Raw genomic sequence first — 14,884 nt, 5'->3', positions numbered from 1 at the left:
TTACCGTTACTTTCGGTACATAACCTCCGTCAACTCCCGCTCCTCTATAAATAGCGCCCGCTCGAACGCGGATTCTTTCGATTCGCATAAACTGTCAAAACCAAAACACCGAGCTGAAAAAACGCAGAACACAGAAGCTACTGTTTCTTCCTTAGAAATATTCACAGGTAAGTTATAATTTCATTAAACAAGAACATTTTATTCATTTTTTTTATTATTTATTTTTGTTCTTTTGTATTTCATTGAAATAGTTTGGGCGCTGTACACTGAAGCTTGATGATTTTTTTTTTTAATTGTGGAAATTGATTAGTCATTTTGACTAGAAATGTTTTGAATAATTTTTTTTCCTGAAATGAGAGCTATGATTCTTAATTGTTTTGCCTGGAAATTACTGTTGATGGTTTTGTTTAGAGCTTGCTTTATTGGAATTATTTCTGCTAATGTTGATTTCGCCAACGAAAAGATTATTAATTAGTTTTAATGTGGGAGCTGTTAATTATTTGCCAAGAAATTGTTAATTTATTTTTTTGTTGCCGGAAATGATGGGAATATATTCTGTTGTTCAATCTACCTGTAACTGTTTGTTTTGAATTCTCCTCCAAGAAATGGTAGTCAGGTAACTGTCTAGATGTGAACGCAGTAATTAGTAAGTTGATAGGAGTAATTTTGATCTATGCTATATGGTTTGATAATTGATTATTGGTTTTTTTTTTTAAATCAAGCTTCTTGTGTGACCCTAAGCTTATACCTCAATATTATTTTCTATTCATCTGTTTTGCTCTGCGTCTATGTCGTGTTCTTTTATGCTTTAGCTCTTGCATTTTTAAGTGCTGAATGTGCTGTACATATTATCTGAGCAGCTAGTGAACTTTATGACAAATTATACTTTGGGAAAATGGATATGGGGAGCTTACATGTCCATTTGAATGTGTTACCAGGTTAATTTTTGAAGTCCATAGTTTGAGTTATTTGTGGTGGAATTGTAAAGTTGATTGCAGTTGTTGACCAAAGAAGGTCTAGTTGATTTGTATCTGAGGCAGAGATATTATTTCCGGATAGACAAGAGCTGATGCTAAAACCATAATATGGACTCTCGCCAGATTATTGGATGTGGTGTAACTAGTGCAGGCATTTCTTACTCGTCTTCTTGTCCTACTGTGCCTTCAATTCCCAATAGGTTGTTTGGGCCTCTGAAATTTGACGTTGGAAACTCGCCTAACTCACCTTTTTCAAATCAGTTTGAGTGTGATACCATCACTTCATTGAGTGATAGCCAGGAGCAGCACAGCCCCTCGGACAATCCTTCTGGGCTCAGCCCCTCTTGCGATTCCTCACTGGAGTCCAACAGTTATTTTCATCAGTTAAGCCCTGCTGTGGACAGTCTAATTCTCTTTTCTGGTGGGACTTCATATCTGCAGAATGCAAATAGTAGCCAGAAAATAAAACACGTTTTGCAGGAGTTAGAGACTGTACTAATGGGGCCTGATGAAGAAGAAGCAGCAAAACCAAATACTTCTTATGGGGGAAGTAGTAAGCCGCAAGCACCTGGCCACAGACCTAGGTCTTGGAGCCAAGAACACCATGGTTCACATGTGATTCAGCCTCAGCCGTCCTTCATTTCTAGGTATAGGCAGTCAGCTGAAGGTGCTCAAATTGAGAACAGTCAGATGGCAATTGGGGAATCATCTCTGCAGGGCTTTCCATCAGGCAATCTGAAGCAGTTATTAATTGCATGCGCTAAAGCTCTCTCTGAAAACAATATTAATGATTTTGATAAGTTGATTGAAAAGGCTAGAGGTGCTGTGTCTGTAGGTGGAGAACCAATCCAGCGTCTTGGGGCTTACATGGTGGAAGCGTTGGTAGCTAGAAAAGAGAAATCAGGTTCTAACATATACCGTGCTCTGCGATGTAGGGAGCCAGAAAGCAAGGATTTACTTTCTTACATGCATATCCTTTATGAAATCTGCCCCTACTTGAAGTTTGGTTACATGGCAGCCAACGGTGCCATTGCTGAAGCATGCAAAACTGAGGATTGCATACATATCATCGACTTCCAAATAGCTCAGGGTACACAATGGATGACTTTATTACAGGCACTTGCAGCAAAACCATCTGGGGCTCCTCGTGTTCGGATAACAGGAATTGATGATCCTGTTTCTAAATATGCCCGTGGTGATGGGTTGGAGGCTGTTGGGAGACGTTTGGCAGCAATATCTCAGAAATTCAATATCCTTGTTGAGTTTAATCCAATACCTGTTTTTGCTCCAGATGTAACACTAGATATGCTTGGTGTCAGGCCTGGTGAAGCTCTGGCTGTGAACTTTCCTCTGCAACTCCACCACACCCCAGATGAAAGTGTAGATTTGAACAATCCAAGGGATGGGCTTCTGAGGATGATAAAGTCACTGAATCCCAAGGTTGTCACTCTGGTAGAACAAGAATCAAACACAAATACTGCCGCATTCCTCCCCAGGTTTGTTGAAACTCTGAACTGCTACTTGGCAATGTTTGAGTCGATTGATGTGACCATGCCAAGGGACCAAAAGGAGCGAATTAATGTAGAGCAGCATTGTTTGGCGAGGGATATAGTGAATGTTATCGCGTGTGAGGGAAGGGAGAGGGTGGAGCGACATGAGCTCCTTGGCAAGTGGAGGTCCAGGTTTACTATGGCAGGATTTCGGCAACGTCCATTAAGCTCATATGTTAACTCAGTGATTAGGAACTTGCTGAGGTGTTACTCAGAGCATTATACACTTGTGGAGACAGATGGAGCAATGTTGTTGGGCTGGAAAGATAGGGCTCTGGTATCTGCTTCTGCTTGGCACTGAGTAGGGATATAGAGGTGGGTACAGAAGAATAAAATCTTTTATAGATTGTAGATGATGAGCTAGTGGATGATTACTGTTACCATCGGATGTGTCGTAAGATGTCACATATCATTGTTATGTAATCCGATGGCTGTTATTTGCATTAGGGCTGTTCGCCATTGTTCTTTTATACTGTTTACTTTGCCAATAATTTCATTATACATTGATTCTTTCTGTCTCCATTTGATCACACTGCCTCTATGTAGCATTCTCTGTAGAAATCCCTATACATTGCATCCATTTAAGTTTGGGTACTCTGGGATGCTGATGCATAGCAATAACCAAGGATTGATAACATCCATTTTCTTCAAATGTTTATTTGAACATTTAGTTAGTTATTCATTGTCATCTACTGATTGATGTGATTCGATGTTGAATGGAATCTGCATATTTTGTTACTCCATTGGATAGTTTTAAATGTTCAATATTTAATGGTGCAGAACCGAAATATGGAGTTGATGCTTCTTTTATTTTTACTGGAATAGATAACATCAATGGAGTTGGAATTCAGTGCAGCTTTGTGGTTTATAATATTGTGATTGGCACTTGCTATGAACGCCCGCTTGACCAAAACTGTAGAAAAGACGAGCATAGTTGTGTCTCATCTAAATTAAATTGGAAAGATTCAAAGGATGTGATTAGTGTTAAGTACCTACTAAAATTATTAAAGCTTGACTCTAGGAGAAGTAACTCAAAATGTTAGGCATGGTGGTTTCGGGCAATTTGTTACAAGAGCTTATAATTTTATTACGAAATTTTTACTTGGTTAAATTATTATTTTTTATGTCATATATACAAAGTAATTAACTCGTGGATTCGTGGGGTTTCAATTTTCACATATATTATTGATGTGTAGACTCCCCGAATGTGTTTTCCCCGTTTATCCCGAACGGCAATTGGCACGTTGGAAAGTGGAAACAAAGCCAATTGTGGGCTACGGCATGGTAACGAGCCTCATTTAGACATTTTAACCTTTATTTGTGGTACCATGGAGCATGTTTAGATTATTTTAGATTCTTAAATAACTGATTATTATTTGACGAGTAATATTAGGTATTTTAATCTCAATCGATGTGATATTTATTCATTAGATGATATTTAAATAATTTTATAAGTTAACATTATTTGTTACTTACATTCATTTCAATACTATTATATATATTTCTAATACTAAGAGATTGTTTGTTAAATTTTATTAATTTCAGACTTTTTATAAAATTTATTTTTTTATTATAACTTATATATGATCTTTAGACATTTACATCTGAATAGAAAAAATAAATTTTTGTGACTTTTATTTAAATAAGAAAATGTTTGAATGAGAAGTAAATATTAAGAAAATGTATGACTTTTATTTATGATTTTTAGATATTTACATCTAAATAGAAAAAGTAAAATTTTGTGACTTTTGTCTAAATAAGAAAATGTTTGAATGAGAAGTAAATATTATATTAAAGAAATATCTTTATAAAATAACTTATTTCCTAAACTATAAAATCTAATCCCCTTTTTTATTTTGATTTACAAGAATATAAATGTCAAAGAACCAAGTTTAAGATGTTTTTTAAGGTGAAGCTATTTGAACCCACCAAAATACTCACTAAACCCGCCTTTTAATGAACTTATTATTACAAAAAGATCCCAACAATAAATTACAATTTTAGACAAGATAACATGGTTAAATTTTTTTTTTCCCTAAAAACTCTTTCTGTTTTGATCTCCTTTGTATTGTTCTCTCTCTTTATTCAATGGGTATTTACTAGATCATATTCAATGGTATTGAATTATTTTGGAATCATAGAGGATAATTACTTAAGAGATATTCTTTGTCAATGAGAGAAAGAAAGTGCAGGAGGAATGAAAGTTGTTTGCTTGCTTGATCTGGCCTTGCTTCTAAGTTTAAAGATGATAGAATTTTGTTTTTCACATGCTATTGGAATAAAGATTGAAGGAAGTCGGATTTAGCCAATAAGTTCTTCCTAACCCAATTTCTTATTACTCAGGTATATCTTTTAGTCAAGATTTCTATATTCATGTGAGAGAATATAGTGCAAACAAATGGTGGAGAAAGATTTTATTTTTTATTTGGTGTGATTTATGATTTTGTTATTTGGTGTAATTCATGAAAATACACTCAAGGTTAATGGGACAAAAAATAACGGATGGAAAAAATGAATAAGAGGGCAAAACCTTAGCATTTGTAATGGTGGAGAATGATCCATAAATAATTGCAAACATAAAGAAAAAACGAAGAAGCCTTGAAAAAAAAAAATTGTACAAAGTATAATAATTTTGTTCAATAAGGGTATAATAGATATTAAGATGAGTTTATTAAGTAGTTGGGTTTAATGAGTATTTTAGGGGGTTCAAATAGCCTCACCCTATTTTTTATTATAAAAACAAATAAGATGCCACTTATATTCAGATATTAAAAAAAATTATGTGATTAAGATTTTCGTATTCAGACCCACTTAGACTTCAAAAAGATTTAGACTCATTCAGATTTCAGACAAAAAAAAATGACACCTAAATGTAAGGGAAAAGAAAGAACATAAGATTGTACATTTATAGACAGTGCATAATAATTTTAATTTTAAAATTATTTGTGTTTTTTTGGTGACTTAAAAAATTTTATCAATTGATTAGATAAAAAATAATTTAAAGTAGAAAGAAATACTATAACTTCAAAAGAAAATTTTAAGTAGAAAGAAATACCATAACTTCAAAAATTACTAGTTACATAATTACGTATCCATCAAAATTAGATTAATGATGAAGATTCTAATATTTGAATTGAATGACTATCATTGATTGTGGGATTATCTCAAGAAAATAATTTTTTTATCAATTAATTATAAAAAAAATCTACATTTATTTTCTACCTGAAGCTCACCTGTTATTCTTTAATTAATTACTTTTTTATCCATTATATTAAATGAGTGATAGAAATTGAAACACTTAAATTTAAGAGCCCATAATAACCCTATATCAATGTGTAAAAACTCATATAGCATCATAGAGAAATCCATAATAGTAATGAAAATTTTACATATAATAATAGTAGTAGTAGTAATTAATTGAGGATATTTTAGTGACTTGAAATAATTTATTTAGATTTAAGGATAAAGTAAACACAATAATGAGAATACTACTAATTCTGATTATGATTCTCTCATATTTTAAGTAAACAAATTATTTTGAATCTCATTTCTCATTCCGACTGCGGCAACTTATTTCGATTCTAATTCATTTCAATCCAAGCCCATTCCAATTACTGATTAATATACACACAATAATTATCTTTTTTTTTTTTGGCTTACTTTTTTGAGATTTACTAATTAGTGTGGTTGATTTGAAGGAAAAAAAAATTGATACATCTAAACTATATGTGATTAATGATGTACATGTGTGACAAAATTCTTTTAAGGCAAACAAATACAAGATGAGTAGATGATTCACTTCATTATTTCATTATTTTATAGTGTGAAGATAACCCATGCTCCCAACGATTTGAGCAAATTCACTCCTCTTCAAAAAAATATAATTACATAATCAATATTATTTCTCTTAATTTAAGTCTCTTTAACATGCTTGACGCTTAGATTGCATGAACATAAAATAATTCAATTATTTTACCCTTTTAAAATACTCACAAAAATAATTTAACTTCAACAGATTCTTCATTTTTTTCATACTAAATTCAACATTTTATAATAATTTATTGATAATACTTCATTAGTATTATTATTAATATCCAATTAAATTAATAAAATATCTTGTACCATAATACCTTATGAAATATATGGATCTATCAAATTTTACCATTTACGCATGGTGATTTTTGGTAATTACTTTTTTAGAAGAAAGTAATCCTTTCATTCAACCTGAGTTAACAAACAAGCATAATACATCAGTTATTCAAACCTCTTTTAGCTAGAGAATGAGTAAAAACATTACAATGTCTTGGCACATGTTGAACTAAGATTGATTGGAAGTCTTGTTTGCTGCTTTGAATCTCCAATATAGTCCACTAAATTTCTGATCGACTGCTTATCTTGTTGTTGACCAAGTCAATTGCTTCCCTGCAATCTGTTTCAATGATTACATTTGTAAAGCGTGCCTCTTTTGCCACATCTATTCCCTATTTGACAGCTTGAGCTTCTACAAAAGATACCTCCCCCTGGAATTTTGTGCCTTTCACTGCTACAACTATCACTTGGCCTGGAGAATTCCTTATGATAGTCCCTTCATACCACTTGTTGATCATTATGAACCGCAACATCAACATTAACTTTTATCCAATCGATTGGTGGTGGAGTCCATTCCAGTACCTTTCTACCTTCAGTGCTTCTTTGACTGATTTGTCCCTTTACCCGCACTTTTTGATACACATCCACAACTGCTTTAGCTTTAGCAACTGAAAACATAGGGTCTGGATTTTTCCCCTCAAAGATGAACTTATTCTTTGCATGCCACGTAATCTACCACATAGTTGTTTCAAATTCGATCTCAGTCTTGGGCAGTGTATCAAATAATCTATGCAAGACACTCAACATATCTTCTCTATTGCCTCTCTTCATTTCAGCCCTCAAATGAGTGCATTTCGTAGCCACCCTACATTCCATAAAGGCATGGAAAACATTTTCACATCTAGTTTTGCATAACTGGCATATTGGTTTCTGTAATATTTTCCTTCTCCATAAATTTTCTGTCGTTGGTAATAAGTTCTTGGCAGCTCTCCACACAAAAATTTTAATTTTCTTTGGTAGATTTAGTCTCCATATCCTGTGCCAGCCGTTTTATCCTTCTGCTGAACATGTTGGAAGCTCAAAAAACTTAAGATTGCGAGCTAATTTATAGCCACTCTTTACTGAATACAGCCCATCATAGTGCCATATTAGCTCATCTTCTCGGGGGATTCTTGGCAATGGGATTCTTTTTATTCTTTCAGCATCCACTTTAGCAAAGTTTTGATCAATTAAACTTACATTCCACTGATGGTTTATATAAAGGGTAATTATCCACCGACCACCTGTTTTTTCTAATTTTTTTAAAAATACACATCTTTTTTTTGCAGCAGTCCACTTGAAGTTAACATTTTTTTCACTAGTCCACTCTCGTTATAACACTATTAAAACTTTGTTGACATCATAAGGGTAAAATTGTCATTTCACAATGCAATTGTTTGAAAATAGAAGTGGACAGGTGCAATATAATATAACTTCAAGTGGAATTCAGTAAAAAAAAAGAAGAATTGTGTATTTTTGAAAAAATACAAAAAAAGGTGGTCGGTGAATAATTTTCCTTTTACATTTTAGGGTAAAAAAATTATTTATATAATATTCTTTTAGTTCTCTTAACAGTTTGAAGACAAAAGTGGATATGTGCAAAATAATATAACTTCAAGTGGAGTTCAGTAAAAAAAATTAAGAATTATGTATTTTTGAAAAAGTGCGAAAAAATGGGTGGTCGATGGATAATTACCCTTATATCAATAAGAACTGAGACTTTTGCTTCTATATCCAAAGATAGAACAGCCATGGGCTTGAAAGTTGTTGGCCTAGGTATCTAATTACTTGAGTGGATATGAATTTTCTCTTCATTACATACTCTCCACCTTGATTCCTTTTGCATGATTTGCCTCTTCTATAAAATACTTCTCCAAATGAAGGATGTATTGGAGCCTGATTTGGCATTGAAAAAAATTGTTTGCTTAAAATATCTTGCTTTCAAAACTTTGGCAACAAGAGAATCTGGATATTGAATTAGTCTCCACCCTTGCTTGACAAGTCTTTAAACCCCAGCCCCCCTATGAGCTTAGTAAAGCTCACATTTTCCCACTTTGCCAAATGGATTCCTCTCTTATCTTCCTTTGACCCCCACTAAAATCTTGCAATTGCTCTCTGGATGTCATTACACAATCCTAAGGGTATTCTAAATACACTCATGGCATTAGTAGGAACCGCTTGAGCTACTGCCTTGATGAGAACCTCTTTCTCTCCACTTGAAAACAACTTGTGTTGCTAATTAGAAAATTTACTCAAGACTCTGAGCTTTTATATCATTAAAGAAGCTTGTTCTCTTTCTACCCACCATTGACGATAACGCCAGATATTTTTAATGTCTTGAGACTACATCAAGCTGGAATATGTTCTTTATTAATATTATCTTCCCATCTGAAATTTTGCCACTAAAAAACATGGATGATTTTTCATAGTTGAAAAGCCGTCTAGATGCTGAAGCATAACAGTCGAAGACTTCCTTTAAGTGCTTAAAATCTTCAATGGATGCCTTTGTAAAGACTAGGCTATCGTCCGCAAAAATGTAAATGGGAAATTGTAATATTTTAATCAAATCTTAGGCCATGTATTAAGCTTTGTCTCTCTGCCTGCACCAGAAAATTAGAAAAGACCTATGCACACAACAAAAACAAATATGGAGATAAAGAGCACCCTTGCCTTAAGCCCCTTCGGGGGTATTGCAGCTCCATTTATAATAACAGAGAAAGAGGAAGTGTTTAAACAATCTATAATCAAGTTTATCCATTTACAAGAAAAACCTAATCTTTCCATGGCATGCTTCAGAAATGACCACTCAACTCTATCATAGGTTTTGCTTATGTCTAATTTTAAAGCCACAAGACTACTCTTTTTGCCCTTGTTGTGTCTGATTTTATGTAAACATTCATAGCTAATAATTATATTATCTGTCATCAATCTATTTAGGACAAAAGCACTTTGCATCGAGGAAATGATTTGATGTAGGATCTGTTTCAGTCTATTGGCAATGACTTTTGCAACTGGTCTATCTATTACATTATATAAATTAATTGGTCTATAATCAGGGATTTTCCTAGGCTTGTTATTCTTAGGGTTCAAAAAAATGTATGTGTGATTAAAAGGGGCAATGGTACCTTGCTGGTTCAAGACATAAAGGCACGTTGGAATCACTCATTTGACAACTCCCAAATGCTTTTGGAAAAAAATAGCCTGCAACCCGTCTGGACTTGGGGCTTTTGTTAGGTACATTTGAAAGAGCAATATTTCAATCTCTTCTGTTGTGAAGCGCTACTCAAGGAGAATGTTAATTTATGTGTTTTGCTTTTGAGGCCATTCCTTGTATAGCAACATTGATATGATCCTTACTTGGCCTTGAAGTAGTGAAGAGATCCTGAAAATATTTACAAAACCTATTCTCTACTTCCTCTTTGTCCTCCAACCACGATCCCACCCAATCTTCAACTCCTTCAATTTTGTTTTTCCTTCTCAATGATGATGTTTTAGCATGAAATTTTTTTTGTGTTTTTGTCCCCTTCTTTCAACCAATCAGCTCTGGACTTCTGCTTCTAATACACCTCTTCATCCATCAAAATATCTTGAATTTACTTCTCAATACTTCTGATTTCATTGCTTTTGTCGTATTGGACATTATTCTCTTTTGCTCGCTTCAGCTTCCCCATTAATTCCTTCAATTTCTTGTCCTGCCCCAAATTCCTTCTAGCTCCATAAGGTCAGCTGCGACATTGATCTTTTGGCAATGGATTTAAAAGTTTGGACCGGGCTGGCTTCATTGTTAGAATGCCATTTTGACCACTACTTTTTCACAATAATCTTACAAGCTTCATAGGAACTCCACATATCTTCATAGTGAATCCCAATAAAAGTTATTTTCTCGTAAACAAGACTTCTTTCTCTCTCCCTAATATCCATCATGATTAGATAATGATTCGATTCCCAATGGACTAGGTTTGTGGCGAGATCATCATGACAAATAGTTCTCCACTCTTGATGACAAACAAATCTGTCTAGCTTCTCTTCTATGAGTTATGGTCCAAACTGTCTATTTGACCACGTAAAATGGTGGCCTCTACTTCCTAAATCAAACAATTTACAATCAAGAACAACAGCTCTAAACTCATTAAATACATCCGCACTCTTATTTAGCCCACCCGTCTTCCCATTCAAATTTAAAATTTCATTGAAATTCCTAAAACATAACCATGGAAGAGAGAATAAACTTGCCAATCTACGCAACAATGTCCAAGTATGCTTCTTTTGGCTTGCTTGAGGGTGTCCGTATACTCCTGTACACCTGTATTTTGGATTTGGAAATCTATGTGATGCCTACTATAAGAGCATATTTGGACTGCCATATCAGAGCTCCACAAAAGGGCTAACCCTCCACTTTTTCCTATGCTATCCACTGCAAAATAATTATCTATGTATAACTGCCTATAGACTTTTGTAACCTACCTCGACTTCAATTTGATTTCACATAGAAAAACTAATTGAGGTTTGTGCAGATGGAGAATTGTCTTAATGGCTAGACACGTCAAGAGATTCCCTAAACCCCGAACGTTCTAGCTCATGATTTTCATGGCTGTCAGTGGGGCTGATCGACATCCTCCACCGATAAATTTACCATTGGTATCTCTCCATCACTCATCACCAGATGTGTTTCTTCATCCCACACTAACTTGAACTTTGTTGATGGGGAGGAAATTTGTATCTGACTTGCTTGCGAAGCAACATGACGTCCCAATCGTAATTTTTTACATTCTGGGCTTGGTCTCATTTGCTCCTTCATACTCCTTTTTAAAGAGACTGGCCCAACTCGTTGCACTCTCTCTTTGTTGCCCTTCCCCTGGCTAGCAATTTCCACTTCCTTCCTTTAGCCTTTACTATTTTGCTTGTCCCACATTCACCAATCATTATACATGCTTGTTCTTAAGCTATTTAATTTGCTGAGTTTCCCTGGCCCATTAAGCCCATATTTGCTGTTTTAATTATCATCTTGCTTGCTCACTTTTTTTTTTTTTCACTTTTTCCCTCTACAGTGCTCACTTCTCTAGGCATCAGTTCCATACCAGTTGCAGCTGTAATTTTGTTGCAGTCACTAGCCTGCAACTTATTCCCTTTCCCCTATTTAATTAATGAAGCCTCACTTACTCCATCCACCTGTCTACTTCTCATTGGTTTTATGTTTATCCCTTCCTTGGATTGAGTTGATCTGGATCCAATTTCCCCATCCGGTTTGGCCTGACCTGTTATCCCTTGCTGCAATTCCTGCTGTTGTTCATGGCTTGTAGGCGCTGTGTTTGATGATCTGGTCTTTCCTTTCTAGCACTCTTTATCTCGAAGCTGCCTTGCTCTTTCTGCTCTTGTTGGTGCTCTCATCCAGACTCCGTATGTTAATTCATCTTTTGGTTGTCCTTTGTATTCAAGCCATTCTTTGTATTGGTGCCTAATTAATCCACAACAAAAATACAACTCTGGTAGTTTCTCATAAGCCACCCGCAAGGAAATCGTTCCCCCATCTTCTACTGTTAACAACAACCTTTTGGTTAGTGGTTGTGTAATGTCCAGCATGATTATAGTACGAGCAAAAGGACTAATACATTCCTATGTTTCTACTTCTTGAACTCTTCCAATTCTCCCCCCAATTTCCTGCATTATCTCCTTGTCCACGCACATGATTGGCATATTGTGGATTTGCACCCAAAATGAGGCATGGGTGAAATCTTGCTTTTTAATATTGCCAACACCTGTCGATTCCGTAATTACCATTAACGATCTACCGAAGTGCCATGGACCCCCATATAGAATCCTCTTTTTTTCACTCTCTGAAGCAAACGTCAAAATGAATATGTTGTCACCCAAGCTCTCTACTTTCAATTCTTTAGTGGATTTCCAAGCTTGCTGCATGACTGCCCTTATTCCTTTCCAAGACACACTACATATTTGTAGAGTTTTTCCAACGAGACAATGTGCTGTAAGTTTTTCCCCTTTCAATTTCATCCTTTCAACAAAGTTAATCACATTTTCTTCTTTTGACTTTAGCGTTACAGCTTCACATTTGCGTATTAACTCCTCAGCATCAATCTTCTCTCTTTAAAGTTCCCGCGGTTGTGGTACTTAGATTCACCTACTTTCTCACCAACCCCCTTTACTGCGTAAAATTCCTTCTCAAATTACGAATGCCCTACTTTACTACCCTCTCTATAGAAAAACTTTCCCAATCACACCTAACTTGTGGGTGACCACCCTGGATCCAACAAGATCCCTGTGTGCTTCCTATCTAGGACACCTTTCTATGAGAAAGGACCCAGAGGAAGAAAACTCCTATATATCTGTTTCTATTCTTTTCTCTTCCCTTAATTTTTATTTTTTTGCCAACTAGATATGGTTCTCGCTGGTGGAATGCTATTGGTAAAGTCTGGATTGAGACTCTTACGGGAGCTCGATGGTATACTGGTAATAAAAGGCCTGTTTTTGAAGGGATTGCTGAGCAACGCATGATCAACCGCTGTATTTTTATGCTGTTTTTGCTATTCCTGAGCATATTTTGGACAAAGTTATGGCAGAGTTTACTAATGAGGACGGTAACTAAATGTGGGAATCATTTGGTCACTTGACTCCTCATAGCACTACTCTTAAACTTGCTACTTCTCAACCGCCTAGGGAAGAGAGAGGAGATGATCTTGTTTTGTGGGCTGAATCTTAAAGGGGTAATTTCACTGTTAAATCAGCTTGCCATGCTATTACTGATAATAGTGACAATGGTCATGATTCGGTTTGGAACCTAGCTGGGAAATGGAAAGGCCCCCAATGTATTTATACTTTTATTTAGTTAGTGCTTCCTAACAAACTAAAGGCCAAGCTGAATTGTTTAGGAGGCATATTCCGATCAATTGCAGTTGTGATCATTTTGTGGGGCAAGCTTGGAATCAACTCTACATGTTCTTCGAGACTGTGTTGCTGCGAAGAGGATATGGAATCATTTCATCCTGGCGATACACGCCAAAGGTTCTATTCTTTAACTCTCAAAGATTGGATGATACAGAATTTTTAAATAATAACTGGAGCCTTACTAATAACTTAGATTGGAGTAGAGTTTTTGGAATTACCATTTGGCGTCTGTGTTATTGTCAAAATCAGTTCCAGCTCAATCAATCCTCTATTGATAGTGTAAGCATGATTAAAGATATTATCATAAGGGCGTAAAAGATTCATCATATCAGTAATTCTTCTTTGAGCAAGAATGCCAATAAAATGGAAAAGTGGACAGGCTAGTCTCTTTCTGTTTGGCCTCGGTGTAAACTCAACATTGATGGCGCTTATAAAAGTGCAGGTATTTCTAGTGCTGGTGGGCTCCTTTGCGATTGCAGTGGAAGACGGATTGGTGGCTTCGGGATGAACATTGGATCCTGCTTAGTTACTGTCGCTAAGCTTTCGGGGTTGTGTCAAGGTTTGATCATGGCTTGGAATCATGGTGTTTGCTGGTTGATTGTTAAGGTTTTAGCTATGTGTAACGCAGTTGGTGGCCAACTGTGTGGCGTCGATAAATGGGTTTTACCTGTTGGTTTCTTTTATTAAGGAGCTTACCAATCGTGCCTGGAAGATCCCCATTACTTATATGTACTGTGAAGCCAACTGTACTGCTGATTTCATTGCCAGTTATGCTTCTTCTCTTCTTCAAAATCCCTCAGCTAGTGTTTCTCAAATAATTGCTCATGATACGTATGGGGTTGTTTATTCTCGTTTAGTGTTGCCTTAACTCTTCTCTAAGAGCCTCTTTGTACCAAAAAAATAAAAAATAAGCCTTAAAATAATTAATTTCTATAATGTACTAGGTTAGATTAGTTCTTAAATAGTATACTCACTAGTAAAAAAACACATTTTTATAATAGAAAATTTATGATACATATTGATTTGTCACAGAAGTATTGTGAAAGAATGATACTTTCGTGATTAATATATTTTTGTCAAGTTGTTATGATACTTTTGTAACTCATATATTTATGTTATTTATTATTGATAGAAACATGTCATGTTCAATTTCTATTTTTTTAATTGTTTATAAAACATGATAGGCATCCGTCGGCGTCATGGGGTTTAAACGACGTTGGTTTAAGATTGATTTATTTATTTTTAATAACTCTGAAGTATTTTTATTTACAAAAATTCCATTAGCTAAATACTTTTAATTTTCTAATTATTAATTTTGCATTTGGTTCG

The 14,884-nt window shown here is 35.1% G+C and overlaps 1 protein-coding gene and 1 long non-coding RNA gene across 2 annotated transcripts; both read left to right on the top strand.

Annotated features, from left to right (window-relative positions):
- On the top strand, positions 1-3,037 carry LOC102607440 (chitin-inducible gibberellin-responsive protein 1-like). Its single transcript, XM_006475224.4, has 2 exons — positions 1-167; positions 939-3,037. Exon 2 carries the CDS (start codon positions 1,086-1,088, stop codon positions 2,826-2,828), a length of 1,743 nt encoding a protein of 580 aa, XP_006475287.1. The 5' UTR covers positions 1-167; positions 939-1,085; the 3' UTR covers positions 2,829-3,037.
- Positions 3,038-10,815: 7,778 nt separating this feature from the next.
- Positions 10,816-14,645, top strand: LOC107176584 (uncharacterized). The gene is made up of 2 exons (XR_001507879.3): positions 10,816-12,638; positions 13,047-14,645. It is a non-coding gene; the product is annotated as an uncharacterized LOC107176584 (long non-coding RNA).
- The last annotated feature ends 239 nt before the right edge of the window (positions 14,646-14,884 follow it).

Source organism: Citrus sinensis, chromosome 9 (assembly GCF_022201045.2).
Source record: "Citrus sinensis cultivar Valencia sweet orange chromosome 9, DVS_A1.0, whole genome shotgun sequence".
Classification (NCBI taxonomy): Eukaryota; Viridiplantae; Streptophyta; class Magnoliopsida; order Sapindales; family Rutaceae; genus Citrus; species Citrus sinensis.
The sequence above is the reverse complement of the archived record's forward strand: the minus strand, read 5'-3'. Positions and strand labels throughout refer to the sequence as shown.